The 25,535-nt window shown below is 37.5% G+C and overlaps 1 protein-coding gene across 4 annotated transcripts in view; it reads left to right on the top strand.

Moving 5' to 3' along the window:
• ctnnd2a (catenin (cadherin-associated protein), delta 2a) overlaps positions 1 to 25,535 on the top strand; it is a 282,577-nt gene that overhangs the window by 143,971 nt on the left and 113,071 nt on the right. For all 4 annotated transcript variants that reach the window (XM_084102138.1, XM_084102137.1, XM_084102140.1 and 1 more), the window contains 2 exons: positions 3,521 to 4,076; positions 11,313 to 11,504. In XM_084102138.1, coding sequence (XP_083958264.1) covers positions 3,521 to 4,076; positions 11,313 to 11,504 — 748 coding nt within the window. The remainder of the gene's footprint in view (positions 1 to 3,520; positions 4,077 to 11,312; positions 11,505 to 25,535) is intronic.

The following is a 25,535-nucleotide window of genomic DNA, read 5'->3' as shown; positions in this document are numbered from 1 at the left end:
CGGTCACGATAAAGCTGACATTGGCACATCCTCACTCTCTCGCTCCCTCGCCCTCCCTTTTGCTCTCTTGCCTTTCACATCCTTAGACACTTTTAATGAACACATAGGCCCTCTGTCTTTTAATGAAAGATGCCCAGCGTGTGTTTCTCAGATAGTCGATGAGGGCCTCTCTGATTCTCTCTGAAGATTCTTTGAAAATGTTCTCATTTTAAATGAATGCAGTTTCTCAGAAAGATGTTTTTTTTCACATTGAACGCAAAAAAATGTATTGTGTTTCCAGCGTCTCTCTTTTTCTTTCTCTTTTGTGTTCGTGTGGACTGTTGGGTTGGTTGTGTGGAGGGTAATCTGAAGAGGGCTTGTCTGCTCCAGGATGGGTTTATATAACACAACACATCAGTTAGGTGCTTTTATGTAGATATTTTTAACACCATAAACCTCTTGTTCCCTAAATAATTCATCCACATCAGGAACCAGTTACAGTCTCTTCAAGTAGGTGTTTCTCTTCTCTCTACGCCGGGATGCATTTCTCCCTCTTAGCGAGAGAGAGAGAGAGAGAGAGAGAGAGAGAGAGAGAGAGAGAGAGAGAGGGAGAGATAGAGAGAGAGAGAGAGAGAGAGAGAGAGAGAGAGAGAGAGAGAGAGAGAGAGAGGGAGAGATAGAGAGAGAGAGAGAGAGAGAGAGAGAGAGAGAGAGAGAGAGAGAGAGAGAGAGAGAGAGAGAGAGAGATGGAAAGATAAAGCATTCAGGAATGATGGTATAATTGTATTACACCTTGGTATAACATGATATTGAGCTATTAAATGCCTTTTTTAAATCTTCACAATCCTATCTTGAGAGGATTCTTCCATCTCTTCTATCTCATTCATTAAAGTCTTATCAGGAGAAGCAGCACACTCTTGAAAATAAAGATTACAGTTACAACCAAAAAGCTTTTTGCAGCCTGATATCACAGGAGAACCTTTTTACATTCCACAGCTTATTCTTTAATTCTTTATAGTAAACCATCTCTAAGAAGGGCTTCAGGATATCTAGAAGAAGCAGTATGGTGATATAAAGACTGTGCATCAAGAATGTACTGTGATAGTCTTCAAAGAATCAGGTGATCAAGATTTGGCCAAGTTGGTCAAGCTCTTTATTGTCACTGTTCAGGCGCAACGCAATTGTACAACACTGTCCTATGTGAAGCTTGATCTCACAACCTTCAGATTATGTGATGGCATGTCGACAAAGCAAAGACTTAGGTTAGGAATGGGATACGACAGGGATGGGAAACTCGGTCATGGGGTGCCACTGTCCAACCCAGTTTAGCTCCAACCCTGATAAAAAAAACTTGGACATTGCCCATCCTTGGGTTTCAGTGATCACCAAGTTGCCCAACAACCAATTAGTTCATTAGTGAGGTTGAATTACTAAAGCTCAAAGTATACTTTGGCCATCTACAACGGTCCGCGCATTGCCTGTTTGCAGAAGTCCGAGCACACCACCCCTGTGCAGCCCAATTTTTGTGTCCGTGCGGACGGTGCGGGTACAACAGTCTATATGCAAGGTGAATGTTGAGATGGAAGAGTCCATTAGGCAATATCCAGTTGTGATGTGCAGTAGATGAAGAAGAGTGTGACAAGCAATAGTCTGTACTAGCCTAATGCTAATTCCAGCACTCACATTTTGCTGAAGTGCCTCGTCTATCGTTCGTCAGTATTGATCTTTTTTCACTCTGTCGTGGTTGTTCTTCAAGGAAATAAAATATAGGTAGGAGTACTGTTGCCATAGCTCCACAAACCTTTACTTCATTTCATAATTCCACCTAGCAGCACCAATACAATCGTCTCTCTTTTGTTTTGACATGTTTGAAAGAGCTTCTGTGCTTCTATTGGTCAGTGTCACAGATGTGATGGAACCCGTCATGGAGGACCAAAAAAAATTAAACAGGCTAGTCTTTTTGTTGTGACAACGTGAAGCGTCGCAAACGTGGCATCGGTCGGCGTTGTATATGCAATGTATGTGCAATAACTTGTATTTACAACAATTGTTTCTTGCGTCCCGACGCCCATTGTCATTTACGAATCACCCAACGCACTACGTTAAACAGATCATGACAAAATTGTGCCAAAATCGTGTAATCTGAACCTGGCATTATTTTATTTTATTGTATTTTTTATTTTATTTTCAAGGTTTTTAAGGTGGATTCTAGTAAATTCCACTTATACAGTAAAACTGTTCTTAATAAGGAGATTCACTGAAGAATCTTTAAGAACATAGTGTGGAGGCAAACAAAGCTGGGTTTAGCTTTAAATGTCATACACTTTTCTAGCACAAACATTCTCTCTATCTTCAAGACCTTTGCCTCATATTTATTCAACTCTCCATTTGAATGTTATTACCTGATATCAATGCAATGAAGGAGACATAAAACCCCGCTAAGCTTTTTTTCCCATCACTGGAAATTGCACTGACTGCCAGTTTAAAAATAACCTAATTTATTCTGAATAAGAATAATCAGGTTTCATGCTTTCTGTAAATGAGAAACAGTGGAACTAATGTTTCATTGTAATCACCCACAATCATCATGGTGATTATGAGGAATCTAAAGGAAGAAATGTTTATTCACACGCCAAAAGCGTCTTTCTAAATGACTGGCCCTGCGCCAGCATTAATTTGCCCGGCTATATTGCATGTATATGCAATAACTTCCGTTTACAGGCTTTTTTTATGTGTTCAGGAAACATGCTTGCATATTACTTTCAAAGGAATTATTGTTTCATATATCACCATCTGAATATCAAGTAAACCAACTTACCCCTAAAGGGATAGTTATTAGTTGAAAATTAAAAGTCATCATTTACTCGGCCGTTGTGTCATTCCAAACCTCTATGACTTTCATCCTTCTGTGGAACTCAAAAGAAGATATTTTGGTGAATGTTTTTGGTCATTTTGTCATATTATGAAAATCATTAGGGTCAAAAACCTTCTCAAAAGATCATAAAGGTTGTGTACATTTAATCAATATTACTCTAGAACCGACTACATCAAATATGGCAGCACAAACCCCAAATGCCATGATGTTAGTTCACTAAACATGCAAGAAAAAATTAGCTGAATTTTCAGCGTCCAGTCTTCAGTGTCACATGATCCTTCAGAAATCATTCTAATATGCTGATTTGCTGCTCAAGAAACATTTCTTATGATGAGTGTTGAAAACAGTTGTGCTATTTTCTTTTATTTTTTATTTTTTTTGCAAACTATATTGTCATAGAAATGTTTTGTAACATAATAAATGCTTTTACTGTCACTTTTATCAATTAAACTGATTTCTGAATAAATGTATTCATTTCTTTAGAAACAAAAACACAATCTTGATGCCCTAAACTTTTAAATGGTAATGCAATTCTTTGAATTATCTTATTTCGAAATATCTTCTTTTGTGTTCCACAGAAGAAAGAAATGACATGAGGGCGAATTTTTTCTTTTTAATAAGGATCTGTTTTGATTAGATATAACAGTTATCTTACTCTTCTCCTAGGTGACATCTAACCGTGCAGCCCAGCTCGCGGCGGGCGACTCCTGTCAGAGCCATGGCGGTGCCCTGCTGTCCGGTTCCCAGCATCCGTCTGCAGCGTCCGGCCCGGGCCTGTATTACTCTAGCTCTACTCTGCCTGCCCAGCGCGTCAGCTCACCCCTGAACTCAATGCAGTCCAGCGGATCCCCGACTAAACTGCAGCGTCTGGGTTCGGCCTCTGACACATCAGGTTACGCCACCACCCAGCGCCTGCCCTCCTCATCCTCCTCGGCCTCCCCCAAGCCTTCTCCGGGCAGGCTTGCCAAATCCTACAGTAGTAGCTCGCCGATCAATGCGGTGGGCATCGGAGGATCACCTGGCACTCACGCTTCAGGCTCCCCTCACCGGTTAGCGTCTCCACCCAATAACGCATCACCTATCTATCAGCAGCTGCAGAGCGCCGGAGTGTCTACTTATGCCACGCTTTCACCCAAAAGGCTGGTGCACTCGGCTGAGCAGTACAAGATATCCCACGATCTCTACGCCACCGCCACTCTACAGAGACCAGGCAGCCTTGCTGGTGAGTAACAACTCCTGACCTGCCTTTGACTAGCCAACTGGGATTTTCGAGTCGTGGCAATTTAATAAACATTGTGTGGGTTTTTCTATGGGGACGTTTTTGAAGCATGAAATACTTTCAGACACCCAAGAAAACAGTACAAGTCCATTATTTGCTGTTATCTGGGAATGTATTTTCTGTGAAACGCTCAACTAAACAGCAGCAAGAAACGAAAACAAGTACAACTTGTGCTAGTATGCAAGACTTTTTGAAACCAATTGATTTTGATCAGCTTTGAAGTGAAGGAGCATTCACACTGACTATGATTTCATGAAACAAATCAAAGCTAAATATAAAAAAATGACAAAAGCACATATGGAAAAAAATAATAATAATGGAAATAAAAAATGGAAAAGGTCTCATTCAAAATAGGAATTAAAAAATATAATAAAATAACACTGCTAGGTGGTACAAATAACTGTCTTAATGAGTGAGTCAGTGAATCATTCATTCAATCGATTTGTTCAACACATTTTTTCAAGTGAAAAGGTGTTTTAGATCAGTGACATCATCAGGACCGCGTGAATGCTTTTGCCTCCTTATGCTTTTTGAATCGCTTTTGCGGTACTTTGATGCCATACACCAATCAGTAAGCGCAGCGTCAATTTAAGGCGAACACGCTTAATGGGAGTGAATCAATGGAACATTCATTCAACTGATTCATTCAAAAACATAGATTCATTTAGCAAGAAACCGCATATACTGTTTTTATCAGAGAAGTGCAGCATTTGATAGTTCATTAACTTTGTTTGGAACTATTTCATCAAAAGTACACAAAGTAACTGGTAAAATTATTGCAAAAGCAATGTCACACACTTCAGCCTATATATTTATATATATATATATATATATGTATGTGTGTGTATATGTGTGTATGTGGGTGTGTGTGTGTGTGTGTGTGTGTGTGTCATAGCTCAATACTCATTGATCTTGGGTAAATAAATTCAACTGTGGTAGACAGAGAAATTTGATACTCATATAAGTTTTCACATAGAGAGCACCTAGGGAACCACATTTGTTTTCCATGCATGCTTTCTTTACTGATCCCTACATTCAGCCCCTTAAGTCAAGAGACTTCAGCTCTTCCTTTGAAGGAACATAGCACTTTGATATGAAGACTCGTTCTCGCTCCACAGTTAAACATCAAAGAGGTTCGGTAACAATTCATTTATTCAGTCATATACCATACCGTGGCTGTTTTTCTAATTAGTGTTGCTATTTTTGCATTTCACATGTTACTACAGTATGTAGAAAATAGTCTCAATCAATCTTAGGTCAAAGACGACAGGCTTTGATTTAAAATTACAAACATAAAACAACACAAATAAAACACATGCTTTTAAAGTGAAAAGCTTTTATACTTCTCAATGTGTTTGGTTTAATTGCTTTATTAATTGCTTTAACCTGTTAGTTTTTTTTTTAGGATTCTTTGATGAATAAAAAGTTCTAAAATAATAGACTTTTGATCAATTTAATGCGTTCTTACTTAATAAAAATATGAATTTCTTCAACAACAACAAAAAATCTTGCAGACCCCAAACTTTTGAATGGTGTTCAAATTCATTAATTTAGTCCATCTGTTAATGTCACGTCGGGGTCGGGCAAGAAAGAAGAGATGAGGATCTAACCGCGCAACCCATTTTATTCTGAAATTCAGAGACGTTTTGTGCAATAAGCCAGCAAACACAGCTGCATTCAGAGCGGGAGCCTGTTATCTAAATCACCCGTTTAACAGGCCGATTGTGGACCTGTGTAAGGTATTGTGGATTACAGCCCTATATTACCTGCCACATTGTCAGCTCTTCATCAAACCCGCTGAGAGAAACAGGCGCACAATGGGAAACAGCGGGCCAGTGCCAAACTGTCCCTCAGCCCGTGCTGAGCCATCACTGGCTCTCCCGCTTGTCTCTTTGATTAAAGTCCGGCATCCCGCGTCCGTACACCTCCACCAGTGTCTGTACAGTGGGAATGCTCCAGCATGCTGGCCATGGACCGAGAAAAATGAGCCCAGTCCATCCACCGGTGCACTGACAGAAAGCTGATTAGATTTGAAGGCAATTACGTAGTTTAGACAAGAGACTTTGTTTGCAAGGCTTCTCTGATTTCTCAAGGGTATTTGATGCGTTTGGTGAGCCTGTCGTTCATGATGTAGTATATGGAGGGATTGTTGGCGAGGGGCTGATGATGTGTGTCATTACAGCTGGAGGCAGTGTGAGAGAGAATAGCAGAGTTGGACTCTTACTAAGACACAGGCCCGGTTCTAGAACCAAATCACTGAGGGTGCTTCTGAATATAGTGAGGGTGCTGCTCGTAGGAAATAGCTCAGTCATCAGTCTGAAACATAGTATCTCAAAATTGGGGATGTTGTATACAACAATACTACTGTAATTGCTGTTATGTTAAACAATATACGATCTGGCAGTAAATTATAGAATAGCATGTAAACAAGCAGCAATCTTCACTTTGCAAAACATTAAAACATACCACACATAGCCTACTTACACTGTAGTGATACCCTTGTTGTAACCGGCTTCAACTTCAATTGAACACTCCTAGAATGGCCAAAAGTCACTGCCTTACACACGTCTCTCTCCATGACGGTGAGAGACACATTTTTACATAACAAGGCAGAAAATGTACCAAGAACATCCAACCTAACTTGAACATAAACACACGTAACTTTACTAACACAAACCCCAACCATATTGCTGTAATAACGCATAAATCAACTCCCAACAAACCCATAATGCACTAGCGCTGAATGCCGGGTCTGTACAATATGACAACCATGACAACACATCAACACCCAATCAGTCATTCATTGTTAGCGTTATGCATAAACATATTGATAAAGCACTGCTGCAGTAACGTTATTACACCAAGGTATTGCTGCTATATTCTTTATGACAACTCCAATAACAACGACAAGCAGTTCAAAACAATTGACAGCAAAAGACCAAGAAGCTGCGCTAGCTTAACGTTACACAACACACATAACGTTACCTAAAGCCCCGTCTCAGAAAGTCAGCTAACAAAATTTCTGAGCGGGAAGCACGCACGCAAGCAAAGTGGGCAATTAAAGAGACAGCTTCACCTTTTGCGTATTGCGATCACGAAAGGACAACTACAATGCATTAAACATGAAAGCATAACGAAATAATTTATTTAATATATATATATATATTTGTTTAATTTTATTAATTTATTTATTTTGTGTAGGCTATCCTATTATAGGCAAGAGTGTGAAATCCGTCTGTGTTTTATTTTCGGCAAAATCTCGTTTATGTGTGCTATTAATAATTTTTCATCTGAGGGTGCTTTCACTTTTATTTGAGGGTGCTTAGCACCCTCAAGCACCCCCGTAGAACCGGGCCTGCTAAGACATCGAAACAAGGTGAATCATGGAGAATCTTGTAAGCAGCACAGAAGCATGGTGTTTCTAGGAAAAAACTTTATTTTCTGGTTTGACTTGTGTGGTTAAAATGACTCCTGAATAAGCTTCTCACTTCACATGAGCATCAGCATGAAAGTACTATGAAAATGCAGGCCTATTTAGAGCAAATGTAATTGTAGAGGTAGAAAAAGGTTTTTTTCATAGATGATATATGCTGTACCTTACTATCATTTTCCTGTTAATTCACACCTCTTGTCTTATCCGTTTTACTTGCTTTAATGTAGAAGAATTGTAGATATACAAATGATGTATATCATTTTAAAACGGGTAGTTTGGCCTATTTTTAATAGCCTAAAGCCTTTAATTGTTGGCTAAATAAATAACTCACGTCATGGAATTTTTGGATGAACTATCCCTTAATATTAGAATTTTTATTGTTGTTGTTGTTGTTGTTAAACATATTATGAAAAGTATTAATTTATTATACATAAAAAAATATTTATTTATTATAAATAATAAATTATATGTATATAATATTCATATTTTCAAACATTAGTAGTAATAATAATAAATTACAAATGTACATTTAAGAATAAAATATTATTTTAGTAATGATTAAATTATATTTAACAATAAATTAACACTAATAATAATAATACATTTCAAAATGCATAAGTATAATATAAATATCATGTATTTTAAAAATAAATGGTGTTTAATGATAAATTATTAACACCTATTATTGTTGTTAAATAATTTATTATTAAATATTATTAAAATGAATACATAACATTTATATTTATGTATTTATTATTAATATTGGTGGTGGTGGTGTTATTTAAATATTGTGAAATTCGAATAATTTATCATTAAAATAATAAAGTATATTTATGTCATATTTGTAGTTTTAACGTAGTAGTAGTAGTAATAATAATAAATAAAAAATACATACATTGAAGTACAATATATTATTTTAATAATCAATACATGATATTTGATAATAAGTTCATAATAAATTATTTAACAACAACTATTATTGTTGTTATTTTATTATTAAATACCCTTTATTTATTATTCAATTAATACATTATTATTAGTAGTAGTAGTAGTAGTAGTAGTAGTATAGTAGTAGTATTATGAAGAAAAAGATGAATGATCATTATAATAATAAACAATTCTAATAAAAAAATAATAATAATATAGCTCAAAAGGCTGTTTATTGTTGCCAATCAATTTAGCAACTTGACACATAAATGCATAATTAAATTGATGGGCGGTCATCTGTATGTGTATAGAATTTTTAAAGCGGTTTCGAATATGGCTCAGATTTTAGAGCCGAAGCATTATGTTATTATATTTGAGATTAATAATTGAGCTTCACTAGGTACTACATTAGACCCTACTCTCAATCTATCATCCTCACGCTTTAATGACAGCAAACAGAGAACACAATGCACATCCTATGTTCAGACGTCTGAAGCACTATTAGCACTGCCTGTGATTAGACAGTGAAGAGGTGCTTCAGAGCGCTTGTCTAAGTTCTTCCAAATGTGTTCCAGATGTACAAACCTCAGCCAGCTTTTGGATGTATCCTGATGGATCTCCTCCTAACACTAAAGAAATCAGGTTAGGGATGAGGGGCGTTTGCCTGCCGGACACCGATAAGGTGATTACACAAAATGCTGTATCAAAGGAATGTGGATTTCTCTTTTAGATATAAAGTTTCATCATTAGAAGGGTATAGGGAGCGTGAGGGCAGATTGAATGGATGTTATGCGTGTCTCCTCACCAACGGGAACGGTTTTGCTAGTTTGTATAGGTGTCTTTGCAGGAGCCGCTGACCTGTCAGTCCAAATCCTTCACTTGGACAAAGAGTCTAGCCTAGAAATTGCTTTTGAAAAGCTGTGATTCTCCTGCAGCGAGTCATGCTGCTTTGCTTGTAATCACTTGGACCTGTTGGCAACATCTGTGACAGGATGCTGTCTATCTCTCAGTTTCTGTCTGTTCTTACATGTCTCTTGTCCTCCTGGCTGCTTGTCTGTCAGTCTTCCTATCAGCCCAGTTAGCCATCTGTCTGTCTCTCAGGCTGCCCGTGTCTCTCAGCATCTACCCTGTTGAAGAGACCAGCATATGTTGCGTTTTGGATTCTGCTGTCCCCAACAGGGTTTAGCTTAACCAACAAGACGACGACCTCTTCCTTTTTTTTTTTCAATCAGCTTCCCAGAAAGAAAAGCATGACTATGCTGGTCGACCATTCAGACCAGGACCAAACCAGCATAAACCAGCATAGAAATTGGCCGGAAGTCTTTTCAGCATGTCATGTACCGCCAAATGTAAAGGGACCCCCTTCCTAAAATATAAAGGCAGCTTTTATACTGTGATGAAAAATAGTATAAAGTATTAAGACATGTTGTTTCCCAAATTAAATAATTGGCTTTTAAAATGTCACTGAGATTCTGCAATACACTGGCACCAATGTTGCCTAAATATTTATGATTTTTATTATTTGTATTCATTATAAAGATGAAATTGACACATTCATATTTAAACTAAAAAATATATTTAAATATTTTCTGGAGAACTTTTACTTTGTATGTTGACAGTATTTTCTTTTCTTTTTTTCTATTTGTTATTAATGTAAAAACCTGGTTTGGGTTGTATTTCTTACCAATTTTTTATTTCTCAGAAATGTTCCCCAGATCCTCAAACAGCCTCTTTCAGCCCCCTGCGGGTTCCAGACACCAGTTTAAAAAAAGACTTGCTTTAACATCAACTATTGGTGTTATCTTCAAAAGTTCATATCTTATTCTCCGAATCTCATGTCATTCATCTTTTCCACCTGGTCAGAAGAAAATAGAGCATCTCAGATGATAAAGCCGAGTGAGAGAGCTTTATATAGGGTTTTAGCGATTTTGGATGTATCCTGATGGATCTCCTCCTAACACTAAAGAAATCAGGATAGGGATGAGGGGCGTTTGCCTGCCGGACACCGATAAGATGATTACACGAAATGCCCTCTATCTACACCTCCTTATTTTCAGAACATTACACAATTAAATCCTGCGAAGCATCAGAGCACCAGAAGCAGATCAGACATTGCAGTAGTTTGAAGATTAACATGCACATTCTTGTTCTGTTCCAACGGCCTTGAGGAAGCATCTCCGTTCCGTTGGTTGTGTGCATTGCCGTTTAGAGTAGTACATCTCTGTCATTCAGTGAAAACCAATGAGACAAGCTGCCAAGATCCAGAGAAATACTGAGGTACAACAACTCTAAAGATTGTGTGTCTGTGGCGTCCCTATAGGCCGGTGCAAAGCCAGGATATAAAGTGTGTGGATCGATTCGAGAATGCGAGTGAATGTTGAGTTAGCATTCGCATTCCTCTTGTGTCTAAGGTTCATAAACATCTACTTCACAGTCTCCTTGTTTCCCACTGGAGATTCCAACATGCAAGGGAAGGATTACTAGGGCTGTGCTTACACAATCATATGATCATTCTTTTTTAATTCTTACTATATATGTCTGCCAAGATATAATTTTGGATCACTGTTGAATGTTGACAGCACTTACCTTTCTCTGTACACTCTTGATCAGGAAGAAAATATTGACTTTCTGATGCCTTGGACATGTTGTTGTGATTGGCAGGTCTAGTGTGATAGCCAACAGGTTATGTAGAGTATATTGAAGATCGCCACGATGATGTACTTACACTCCCGTATTGTTGTTCTCATTCATAAGGGGCTTAGTTTGCAGGACTTTTTCTTCCATCTTTAACACTAACAGGAACAATGCCTTTTGTGCAGGATCTCGAGGTTCGTACAGCAGTCAGCACACTCACCTGGGCCCTGAACTGAGGCCCCTGCAGTCCCCTGAGCATCACATCGATCCCATATATGAAGACAGAGTCTACCAGAAAGTCCCCATGAGAAGCCTGAGCCAGAGCCAGGGAGAAGTGCTCCCTCCAGGCCATACGGGAACCTACCGGAATAACACGGGTAAAGTTTACACACAAACACTCTCTCTCTCTCTCTCTCTCTCTCTGTGTGTGTGCTGAAGTGTGTTAATCCCCAAGTTACCAACCTCCAGGATTTCTGCAAGAGAGCCAAATCCTTAGAGAGCATTTATCCAAATCGGACACGGTTCTTGCTCACAGCCGAGTGTTGACCTCATTAGAATTAATCTGAGTTAGAGCACATCACACAATCTGTATTTGTGAGCACTTATTTTACTTAAAAGGTTTCACTTGTCTTACCATATCACATTAAAACACCTCAGCAGTCTTTTTCAATTAGCACATTGTTCGTTTTGTTTTGATTGTAGGTCAGGTGTAGCATGATAATCTGATGTGGCTCACCAGTTTCGTTAGTGCTGTTTTTAATTCCTCACATCTCATTGAGAAAGTGTTGTGTGAATCCAGTTCAGGAGGATGAGACCAATGGGTAGATTACAAAAGCTGTGCCAATATAATCATATTATGGATTCTTTTTTTATACTGTACATCAATACCTTAGATACTTGTATTATGTGTGCATTCATAATGTGTGCATTATTTGTAATATATTATTTCATATTTGTTTTATATAAAAAAATTATAATATACTTTTATAGTATATACATACTGTATATACTATATTATATATTTTTCATATATACAAAATACATATTTACAACAAATATTTATTTTAACTATTAATGTGAATAAAAATATGAATCATTTTTATATTAAACATGTCTCTTTAAATTGCAAAGATTTTAGTTTTAACTGCATTTCTGCATTTAGATCCTTGTATTGATATGTTTTATGCAGTTATATGTATTTGGATTCATTCATTCATTTAATATTGCAAAGCTACTAGTTTAACTGCAAGTGGGGTGGTGGCATCACTATTTTTTTAGTAATGCAGCTTTTTAGTGGCAAAATTATTTTATTGGTTGGATAGCAATTGAAGCGTTGACACTATAAGTTTCTCTGTGTTTGGAAAAAAATAGACATTGTTTGTCATTTTTATTGAACGTGTTTGGTTTCAAAGTGTGTAACGGTATCAAAACGGTAGAATGGCAATGATCCAATCAGAATCAAGAATTCAACATACTGTAACATAATGTAATTGTGAGCGTGGAAGGGAGGCATCATGACAGGGTCCCCTGAAAAATGTGTCGACTCTCACCTAGCTTAGAAGTGCAGATGCAATACAGTTTTAATTGGGGTCTGCAGTGGTAATTTCCTACGCTTGCTGCAATGCTGCTGTGACCTTTGGGAAGTGGAGCTTATAATGTACCTCAGAGACTTTATTTCTTTTCAAAATTGTTGCCTCTGCCTAATGGTATGGCAACATCAGCAGACTGTTGAAAATTATGCTCTGTCTCCTTTGGCTTTCTCTGCTCCGAGCTCTCACACAGCCCTTTTATTTTCTCATCCTAAAGATGTTACTGTGCTTTAAGAGGAAAATAAAGAGCCTTGGCTTTGCTTAGATAAACAACAGAACAAGGGCAGTTTTGTCTCTTATTTGCCTTGAATGGTGCTAAAATACAATTAAACAGGTAAATGAAGCAATTAAATCTGTGTCATTGCAGTGGTTTTCTGTCTAAAGCTAAAGGTTGAATAAAGCTAGAGTGCTCGTCTGCTACATGAATCATGAATCAATCTAAAGCTATTTAAGGAACTGAATTTAAGAAATTATATAATCCTGCCCTAGCACTTCTATTAAGAATTCAGTTTCCATTGTTGAATTAAGGCAGTTGTGCTCATTACTGCTGTATTATATTCATTACAGTGTATGTTACTGATAAAAGCTCTATATCTTCAAGAGAGACTTCTATTGTACTCGCACTGAAACACAGCTTGCTGTGTAACCATATTCACATGTGGACACCATTTTAAGTATATGAAGATATGAGGTCAAATGCATATATATGCATAAAAGAGTATATGTAGTCCCTAAAAGTCTTTGAATGTCTTGGCAGTGTTTAAAACAGCTTTTCAGATGATGTTTGATCTATCTAAACTGCACATTGACTCTGTTGACTCTCAAAGCAAGCACTGCTGTGTTTATGGTTATTTCTGCAGAACTAGTTTCTGTTTCTCTTTTTGAATGACAAATATAGACTATTGATACTGCTGATATATACCGTTCTTTTCTTACATGCAGGCGCAGAACGCACATGGTAGTCATCTGTAGTGTTTTCATTGTGTACAAGCGCAGTTTTTTGGCTCAGACGCAGCCGACGCGAGCCGAGGTGACAACACTGTCAGCTTTTGGCGCCGCTAGTTCTTTGACGTTGGTTTGGTGTGTCACGACCTTAAAGGAAGAGTTCACCCCAAAATTTGACTTCAAGCCATTTTAGGTGTATATGACTTTCTTCTTTCAGCCGAACACAGAGTTATTTTAAATAATCCTGGCTCTTCCCAGCTTTGTAATTGCATTGAATATAGTTTTTGAAGCTCCAAAAAGCACATCCAGCCATCATAAATGTAATCCATCTTCTCCAGTGTGTTAATAAATGCCTTCTGAAGCGAAGTGATGGGATTTTGTAAGAAAAATATCCATATGTAATCACTGGCTTCCAGAGCAGCCGTACACACATTCACAAGAGAGTCAAGTTCCGGTGGAAGGGTGACCTCTGACCCAACGTACGACGTAGGTAAAGCGTAAGGTGAGAATTGACGAACGCGGAAGCACAGAGGATAGGTCATAAAACGATGGTCACGAATTAGAAGTCTATAACGAGAAGTTTTAAAGAAATCTGTTTGTACGTTCTCTGTTATCATGTAAATGTGATGTATTTATTTTAAATAATATTTTATTTAATATAAACATTTATTTTGATTTAATATTTATGTTTCTATAAATTACTTATTGATTATACCAAACTTACTACTATTTTGAGGCTCGCGTCGGACGGTTGCCTCCGCCGAAGTCCATTAATACCTGACAATGGACACCTCGAAGGGCATTAACCCGCTTATACCATGGTCACTTGCCAAATAACACATTTTTAAAACATTAGTTTATATTTTAATTAGTTTTACAATCGAAATCTAAAGTTTTTACAAACAATAACTTGGTTTCCCTGGTTACGCCTGACGGTTTATTTACTAGGTGTCCTCTATCACTTTTTAATGGACACCCTGCAGCCAATCAGAATCGAGTATTCACCCAGACCATGGTATAATAAATAATAATACGTAAAATAATACTTTTGAAATGTCATAAACTGAAATAGATATTAGGAGAGATGGATTTCTTAAGAGTTAAGACTCTCCAATTGCAATTCAAATCCCATGAAAAAACAGTGTAAACTTGTTGTTTGATGTAAACCAATCACAATTCAATATGCAAATTTAACTTCATTTCTGGCAGTAGTTTTTTTTTTTTTTTTATGCCAGTGGAAGATTAAACTTCAAAAAACTGGCAAAGTTTCTAAAATCAAAAAATTGAGAGCACATCTCAGGCTGAATTTATGTACAAAATTCAATTTGAATGACTTCTATGCAGTAAGTTAAAGAAAGAAGGAAAAGAGGTATGCGAGCGCCCTGCAAGCGCTGTAAAAAACCTTTTATGAATATGAGCACCTTTCTGTCTCTCCTTTTCTCCTATTGCACATTTGGAACATGAACAAATCAAGTCAGTCAAAATCGGTGCACTGCATTCGCACCCCCGATAATAAACAGGCATTTTCCATCCCGCAGATTTCAGCTGTGGCTCGAGGTGTCTGAAACTCTATGATAGCATTCAGGCTGACATTGAGACGCCTGACAAAGTCTCACAATGCCTAACAGAGTCTCGAGAACAAAGTAGCGCAAGTCTTGTGTTTTTATGTGATCAAGTTCGACTCCCTGAAGCACATGAAAGTAACAAGTAGTTTATGAAGAGTCACTAATGAGGATCTATGCAGTCTTGTGTTTGATGTCACATCATTGCTCAGTCTGTCTGAGTTCATTGACCTGACTTTTCTTGCCGTGTCTGTTCTCTTCCTCTCAGTTGCGTTGCTTCCCCTCGCTAAGTGTCTCGTTAGACCCGCAAATGAAGCACAGGGCTAATGACGACATTAGAAATCTTTACAAATACGCTGCTAACATGTAGCAGCTGTGTTCTTCTTATTACAGCGCTGTGCAGAAGAGATAAAGAGAGATATTTATGGCCATGTTTTTTTTGGGACAGATGACATTGGTTGGAAGACTGTCCTACCTGAGATCCCCAGGTGGAAATGACTCAAGCAATCAGAGCGGTTCAGGGCCAATACCTTCACCAGCAGATTAGAGAGACTGAGAGGTCGACCGCTGAGCAGTTTCCTCTTATGAAATGTTTTGTAGTCTCACACGTTTTGGGGGGGGAAAGGCACTGCAGCTATTTTGTGTCTCGGTGCAGAGCCTCGCATGATATATGTGCATGCAAGGAAGTCACTGACTCATTTCAACAAAATCCCATAAAAACTCATTTGAGTTTTCAAATTTCATAAAGAGAAAGCAGGTGAAATGTTCTCCGAGAGTAAAAAGACTATATCTATATCAGATATAGAACATACAGTATCTGGGTCATTTCACATAATAATATAAAAATGCATAGTTATTTATTTAGTCTACAGTGTATACCATTTGGGTAGGGTCTATACAGTCTGCACAAAATACAGTAAAACACTTATTCTTTTTTTTTATATTATTACATTTTAAAATAGCAGTTTTCTATTTATATAAAATAGAATAGATATGATTTATTCCTGTGATGGAAAAGCTGAATTTGCAGCATCATTACTGCAGTCTTCAGTGTCACATGATTCTTAATGTAATAAACATTTCTTATTATCAATTTTGAAGATATTTTGCTGCAGGATTTATATTTTGAATTCATTAACTGTAATGGGACATTAAATCAAAAATAAATTATTCATTTAGACTAAATAATGAATTATACATCCAGTAAATGTTGTGAGGCTTTTTCTGATTTTATTTATTCATTTATTTATTTATTTAAAGGCTTGTATTGATCCAAGGTCATCGCTGAGATTAATGAGAACTACACAGAAAGTTTTCAATAAAATTACAATAATAAGAATTTTTTTGGAGAAAATGTGTTTCATTTAAATTTGCCAATGTATATTGATCCGAAAAAAACTTGGTTAAAATAGTTTTCATTGTCCTTTTGCAAAACACAATTTTATGCTTTTGTCTTTGAGATGAGATCCGGGCAGCTTTTGTGAGATTCCCCCAAATAGTTTGAGCTCAACATAATGATAGTATCACATTTTATTAGTTTGGCCCATTATGGATTTCCTGTAATGCTGATTCCTTTCAAGTACCTTATTCATAATAAGTTTGCCTATCCAGGAATCAAATCTGATCTTGCACAAAGCTCCAGATAATGTGAATGTGATTAAGCTCCTCATGGCCTTTCATTCTGCAGCACCATTGCAGGATCTCGTTCATTTTCAGCTCTGAAATTCAAACTTCATGAAGTTAATTAGGCTTTGTGCGAGAGGGACTGGAAGAGCAGCATATGCGGCTAAGAATGTGCTGAAAAGACTAATTTTGGAACCGAGCGAGGAATTAACCCGAGCTTGAGGGAAGTGCTCTATCAAATGCTGATGGAGCTTTCCTGCTCACATCCCTGTATAACTGGCCAAGGCTTTTTCACAGAAAAAGAGATGGTGTACCAAAGCAGTGTGCATTTATTGCTGAATTCCATCATAAAAGATGACTAACACAAAGTGGGACTATTTTTGCCCAAGTGCATTTCTTGAATCTGTGTCATGTGCAGAAGAATGGGCTACAATATCCCCAATGAGAACTGCTGGGTGGCTTCAGAAAAGAGGAAGGAACTTTGATTGTAGCTCAGTCTACAGTAACACTTGAGACTGAAGTGGAAAAATAAGGGAGAGTATTTCAGCCATCTCTCAGCCTTTGTGAAGTGCAGTTTGAAGCAAGGAGCGCAATGCACTCTTTGTATATTGAAGCACGTATACGACTATATAGATTGCTATAAAATCAATTCATTCGTCAAGCACCACCATCTTTATCGGACAAAAACACGGCCTCTTCCCAGAATTATGTGCGACTCGCTTGCTGATCTACAGCCCGCATCCTTACATTTCTAATACCTGTGCTTTATATATAATGGAACATTGTGTTTTTGCTGAGCTTTCTGAATGTATTAGTTGCTCGCTGTAACACATATACATAATTTGTGGAGACCCAATTGAAGAGCTCCGTTTAATTCGTACCTGAATATAGCAGTCTGTTCCACATGTTATGTAAGATGAAGCACCTAAAATATATCTACTTTGACTGTTCTTCTGTGATTTATTTCCCTTACTAGACACACAAGAGCAAAGGGAGCTGCTCATGAGTTTTTACTGGACAGCTTATCATACAGAGTCGACTTGATTCTGGGGTGCTGATTTAAGTAGGAGTTATTTTATGTTTTGATTTGCAGTGGTTTTTTACGTTATACTAAAATGCTCAAACAAACCAAATGACCCATAAATATTCAGGGTATTCGTGGTAACAGCTAGACGATTAACATTAACTTTAGCATGCCTTTTTCAATTTGAAGTTTGGTTGAGATGTAATATATTATTTAGAGAGCAATACCTTTGAAGAATGCTATATGTACTGGTAAGAGCTAGAAGGTATTCCTCAAGTGAACAAAAGTGAGGTTATGCAAATGAAGTACTGAATAAATTTGTCTAAATTAAAACTGCAAAAAAACATATTAGCCCAACAAAGACTTTTTAGTGATAGTTTAGTGATATTTATATATTGAATACTAAACATGAATGAATATATATATATATATATACAGTGAGGAAAATAAGTATTTGAACACCCTGCTATTTTGCAAGTTCTCCCACTTGGAAATCATGGAGGGGTCTGAAATTGTCGTCGTAGGTGCATGTCCACTGTGAGAGACATAATCTAAAAAAAAAAATCCAGAAATCACAATGTATGATTTTTTAACTATTTATTTGTATGATACAGCTGCAAATAAGTATTTGAACACCTGTCTATCAGCTAGAATTCTGACCCTCAAAGACCTGTTAGTCTGCCTTTAAAATGTCCACCTCCACTCCATTTATTATCCTAAATTAGATGCACCTATTTGAGGTCGTTAGCTGCATAAAGACACCTGTCCACCCCATACAATCAGTAAGAATCCAACTTCTAACATGGCCAAGACCAAAGAGCTGTCCAAAGACACTAGAGACAAAATTGTACACCTCCACACCTCTACGGGGAAATTGCCAAGCAGCTTGGTGAAAAAAGGTCCACTGTTGGAGCAATCATTAGAAAATGGAAGAAGCTAAACATGACTGTCAATCTCCCTCGGACTGGGGCTCCATGCAAGATCTCACCTCGTGGGGTCTCAATGATCCTAAGAAAGGTGAGAAATCAGCCCAGAACTACACGGGAGGAGCTAGTCAATGACCTGAAAAGAGCTGGGACCACCGTTTCCAAGGTTACTGTTGGTAATACACTAAGACGTCATGGTTTGAAATCATGCATGGCACGGAAGGTTCCCCTGCTTAAACCAGCACATGTCAAGGCCCGTCTTAAGTTTGCCAATGACCATTTGGATGATCCAGAGGAGTCATGGGAGAAAGTCATGTGGTAGATGAGACCAAAATAGAACTTTTTGGTCATAATTCCACTAAACGTGTTTGGAGGAAGAAGAATGATGAGTACCATCCCAAGAACACCATCCCTACTGTGAAGCATGGGGGTGGTAGCATCATGCTTTGGGGGTGTTTTTCTGCACATGGGACAGGGCGACTGCACTGTATTAAGGAGAGGATGACCGGGGCCATGTATTGTGAGATTTTGGGGAACAACCTCCTTCCCTCAGTTAGAGCATTGAAGATGGGTCGAGGCTGGGTCTTCCAACATGACAATGACCCGAAGCACACAGCCAGGATAACCAAGGAGTGGCTCTGTAAGAAGCATATCAAGGTTCTGGCGTGGCCTAGCCAGTCTCCAGACCTAAACCCAATAGAGAATCTTTGGAGGGAGCTCAAACTCCGTGTTTCTCAGCGACAGCCCAGAAACCTGACTGATCTAGAGAAGATCTGTGTGGATGAGTGGGCCCAAATCCCTCCTGCAGTGTGTGCACACCTGGTGAAAAACTACAGGAAACGTTTGATTGCAAACAAAGGCTACTGTACCAAATATTAACATTGATTTTCTCAGGTGTTCAAATACTTATTTGCAGCTGTATCATACAAATAAATAGTTAAAAAATCATACATTGTGATTTCTGGATTTTTTTTAGTTATTATGTCTCTCACAGTGGACATGCACCTACGATGACAATTTCAGACCCCTCCATGATTTCTAAGTGGGAGAACTTTCAAAATAGCAGGGTGTTCAAATACTTATTTGAGGGTTGTGCCCTTAATATTTTATGATGAAGCAACTTGCCTTATGTGTCTTTATACAGTATGGCATTTAAAAAAAAATAGTTATATGTATTAAATATAATACATACATTTTGTGAAAATAATTTGTCACACACTCAGTTTTAGTTGCTCATATGGTGCTTTTCCACTGCATGGTACGGGACGGCTCTGCTCACTTTGTGGCGCTTCTCCACTGCTCGCTTCGGCTCGCTTTAAATTTTACCACCTTTGTAGAGGTTCCAAGCAAGTTTACCGATACTAAAATGTGACGTGAAAACACTGATTGGTCAGACACCAAACCCGCTAGATTTAAATAGTCAGCAACAGCCACCGCAGTATTATTTGTTTGCACAATTTTTATTAAAAGACTTGCTTGAAAAAAAAAAGAACTTGAAAAGAGAAATGGCTGAATCGTGGTGACTGGTCATTAGACGAGGTGCAGACGTTCCTCTCGTTGGTAGCCGAGGAGCGGATCCAGCGAGAGCTGGAAATGAAATAGTTTTTCATCAACTTTAACAAGCAGTCCATAATCCCACCCACTTTGAAGCTGTAGTAAACTGCCGTGGTAAAGCAAAGCAAGCTGAGCCGGGCCGTACCATGCAGTGGAAAAGCGCCATTAGTTTCTGTTTTCATGGACTTTCAGTTTTGTTTTCATCAGTCACGTGTGTTTCTTTGTCTTAAGCCCTATTCGCACTGGATTAGTATTATCTGGGGACAACGTGTGATTTAGAAATTACCCACCCACATGATCTGAATTTCGTGTGGCGCATTCGCACGGGATAAGCGAAGCCTGTGATTTTACTCGAATTTACTGACTTATCTCCCAGATATGAAGGCAGTAGGCTATTGCTTGGAAATGTCTTGTCATTATAGGTCTAGCTGTATGAAATATCATAAACAGAAGAATGTTCCTTAACGCATGCTACTAGTCATTCATCTCCATTTAACCATTCTTTTTGTTTTCTGCTTTCTCTTTCTGCAAATTGTATAGTTGTATGGTGTATAGCGATATGACCCAGCACCCAAATAGGGATGGGATGGTATGAAAATTTCATATCACGATAATAGTGATCAAAATTTTATCGATTATTATCATGGTTTTGTTAAAACGAGATGAAAGTGTTCAAAAATAACTGATGCTCAAACTGAAAACATTTCAACAAGTTTTATATTTTAAAATCAACAAACAACAAATAAAACAAGCAGCTCTATGCACTTTTTTAAGCAAGATTATATTCTGTGCCATTTCCTTCCTTAAAATGCCCGTTGTCAATAACAATGCATAATAACACAAACACAGCACACATGTATCGCAACGGACGCGCTCTCTCGTTTCATTCACATACAACTTGCCGTCTTGCTTCTCCTTTTTCGATTGTATTGAAAATGAAATCAGAGTTGATTTATTGTTTACTGAGTTTGATAATATTTGTGTGATCATGTAAGATTTAAAACATTAATCTGCCTTCCGCCATTCCTTCTCGAATAAAAAAACAACAACATTGTGCGCTGCGCCTGCGTCACACTGTTGCTGGCCGGACAGGATTTACAGTCAGTTATTAAAATCGCGATAATCAATTTTAATGATGATAATTCAATTTTAAACGATAATACTAACCGTCAGTACATTTTATCGTGGTTTATAGTGAAACTGGTAATCGTCCCATCCCTACACCCAAAATACTATCAAAACACTCCAACGCAGCCTCCATTCTTCGCGAAAGATGGATAAAAAAGAGCACAGGAAACAAAAACCTTGAAAAAATTATATACGACCCCGCCAGATCACAGATATATGCCGATTCGCACGGGACTAATATTATCACAGGACCTCGGTGTTCGGCAAATTATGGTAGGTCATTTGCGGAAGAATTTTTACTTTACAAATTACAGACATGGCCAATTAGCACGGGATTAAAGGGTTAGTTCACCCAAAAATGAAAATTCTGTCAGTAATTACTCACCCTCATGTTGTTCCAACCCCGTAAGACCTTCGTTCATCTTCGGAACACAAATTAAGATATTTTTTATTAAATCTGAGAGCTGGATCACTTCTCCATAGGCTTCTAAGACATTATAACTTGCTGGCCCAGAAAATGTATTAAAAACATCGTTAATATAGTCCAAGTGACTACAGTGGCTCAATCTTAAGTTTATAAAGCGACGAGAATACTTTTTGTGCGCAAAAAAAAACAAAAATAACGACGCTGGTCATGTGTGTGATGCGTGTGACGTACAACACAGATGCGCTGCGCAGTTGTACTACGATAAAAATATCTTAATTTGTGTTCCGAAGATGAACGAAGGTCTTACGGGGTTGGAACAACATGAGGGTGAGTAATTACTGACAGAATTTTCATTTTTGGGTGAACTAACCCTTTAAGATCACAGACAACCTCCGCAATTATTACAAATGACTAGAGGTCACCAGGTAATACTTATCCCGTGCGAATAGGACTTTATTTCCCAGCCAGTCATCAGTTGTCATGAACACTCATCACATCATCACACCTGTTCATCATCTCCTCATTATCACTGTGTGTTTAAGCTCCTCACCTTCACTCTGTTTGTCGGTTGTTGTTTGTGTGTGTGTGTGTGTGTGTGTGTTACACATGCTGTTACTTTGTCTTCATCGTAGTGGATTACCTGAGGATTGGATTAGTTTAGTGGATTAGTTTGTTTCCATTTAAGGCCCTTTTGTTATATTGATACCCTTTTGAACTATCTTTCTTCATCATCACCTTCATTTGGTAACATAATCATTGTATTTTATATTTTTATAAAATAAATATTTTTCTATTTTTTTATGTATGCTACTGTTGAAGTTAATTTTATTTTATTGAATATAAAAATAATTAAGTAAAGCAATAAAAGGTGTAAACTGTAGGCAATAGTGAATGGAAATAACCCACGGTCCTCACCTGTTAGATTTTAAGATCTCCAAAGCTCATACTGTATGCAGTGTTTGTGTTGAGTCTGTAAATCACTGGAACAATAACAGTTTGAACCAGTTTAATACCATCCTGTGAATCTGGCCTCTGCTCCTCTCAAGCATGGCTAATGAGCAATTACACGCTCACACACACAGACATATAAACACACTAGGAAAGATGGATGGCACTCATAACTTAGGCTGAGGTGCTGGCGGTGAGACACGGAGGCAGCGTTTTGATTCACGGGAAGCATCACCTTGTATCTGTCCTGTAGCCTAGGATACAAGGAGACAAGGCGTAACACGGATGATATTTACTGCCGCAACGGCTCCTGTGCTGTTGTTGTGCCATATGTTTAAGGCCTTAACACACACATGAGCTCTGAGTGAAATGGCATATATGTGTAGTGGGAATCATTCATATTAACATGGAACTGAAACATCCAGACATCTCTCAACAGGCCTGATCAGTTATTGAGAAACTTGACTGTTGCTTGAGTGAGTCCAAGCCGAAGTGAGTTTTAGTTCACCGCAGTTTGTTACTTCTGTTATTTCCAGGTCTTTGACCATGGGACATGCCTAACAACTCACTTTACCCATTCACAATATAGCATTACCTCTACAGTGCTATGCATAAGTTTAGACACCCATGCTAAAGTTGACTAAAAAGAGGAATAAAAAAATCATCTTTTGGAAATTGAACTTAATGCCTTAATTAAAAAAATAGGAAAAATCCAACCTTTAAGGACACCAATTTTCTTTGTGAATGAATAATGTATCGTAAATAAATAAATGTTCTTCCTTAAAATACAGGGTGCATAAGTCTGGACACCCCTATGTTAAATTCCCATAGAGGCAGGCAGATTTTTATTTTTAAGGCATTAAGTTCAATTTCCAAAAGATGATTTTTTTATTCCTCTTTTTAGTCAACTTTAGCATGGGTGTCTAAACTTATGCATAGCACTGTATGTAAAAGTTACTTTGTAATAAAATATTAAGGACACAAACTTTCTTAAAAAATATTAATATATTATAATTATATCATAAAATTAATATAAATTTATTGTTATTTTAAAAATTTTATTTTAAATGTATTTATTTTATTGTATTCATTTTAAAATCTTTTATTACATAGTAAATTTGAACTTTCTTTAAAAATATTTAGACAGTGTCTTTACTGTCACTTTTGATCAGTTTAATGCATCCTTGCTGCATAAAAGTATTAGTTTAATTGTGTGTATATATATGTGTGTGTGTGTGTGTGTGTATATATATATGTGTGTGTGTGTGTGTGTGTGTGTGTGTGTGTGTGTGTGTATATATACAATATCTGGAACATTGTATTGACCAATCAGCATACAGGACCAGAACTATCCTCTTTATAATTAGAAATAAAGCACTCCAGCAAGTTGCATTCCTGCTGCTTAGAAGATGCACATTTGCATCCAAACCTCTCAGACCGACAACATGCACACAAAATAATTTCATCCACATAACGTATTTCTGTATTGCAAAATCTTCTGAATTACATTTTAAGGATAAACACAACATTAATGGCATTCTTGGTTAGCATAATGTTAGAATTTGAAGCTCGCTCTTCTGAGCAAACAGATGAATCCATTCAAGACAGTGTCATTCGGATACCACAGTAAAGCAGGTAGTGCTTTATTGTATTGCACCTTTTTTTTCCTGCATCGAAAATGGCAGAGCAGCAAATCATTCCTCTACTATGTTTCTGTTGAGTGGGAGTGACCTTTGTTAGGGTGTAATATCACGCAGAGAAAAAAAAAATGCTAGAAGCAGCCGAGCAAAAGAAGAAAGGGCAGATTGTTTATGATCACATTACACTGTAACAGAGCACTGTATCTGATGCCAACGCTAAGGAGATGCTGGATCCTCTGATTCGTATCTGAAAGGTCAGGTAATTTAAAAGAGCAGCCCATTATCAAACCTATAGAATATTCAAAGCCCCTCCGCAAGCGGAGATTAGAAACATTAGATGGGGCGTGTGTGTGTGTGTGTGTGTGTGTGTGTGTGTGTGTGTGTGTGTGTGTGTGTGTGTGTCCGTTTGATTCATGAGATGGCAGATAGAAGATTGAAAGAGTTCAGGAGAATGTTTCATATTCAGCCTCAGTGTTAGAAGAATGCACTTAAAAACACATTCATAGTAATGTCAAGGTCTTGTGGCTTTTTATTTTTAACTTTAGTATATTTCTTATTCAACTGTTCTCGTATATTTCTTATTTAAATATCTGGTAAAACAACTGACTTTTGTAGCCGTACTGCATCTTTATACAGTATGATATATGAAATGCTGTCTTTATGACAATCAGTGCATGTTGATTGCATGATTTTGTTTCTTGTTACTTTTGTTTCATCATATATATACATATGTATATGTATATGTATATGTATATGTATATGTATATGTATATGTATGTGCGATATGACCCAATATATGCATTTAGAATTGCCCCAAGATAAGGGTAAGGGGGCAAAAATACCCCTGTCTTTTATATTTATATAATTTTATATAGTCAATCAATATCACACAAAGAGTGATGTTTTTTTCTCCAAGTTCACATTTTTGTAGTTTACATGGAACCGATAACTGTCGTTTTCAAAAACGAGCCTTTTGAAACCCTCATTTAAGGATGAGGTGTTAGCGTGACAGTTTGCTATGTTAGCTTGTTAGCAATGATAA

This window comes from Abramis brama (genome assembly GCF_963993115.1).
Source record: "Abramis brama genome assembly, chromosome: 24".
Lineage (NCBI taxonomy): Eukaryota > Metazoa > Chordata > Actinopteri > Cypriniformes > Leuciscidae > Abramis > Abramis brama.
This window is presented reverse-complemented; position numbering and strand designations above follow the sequence as displayed.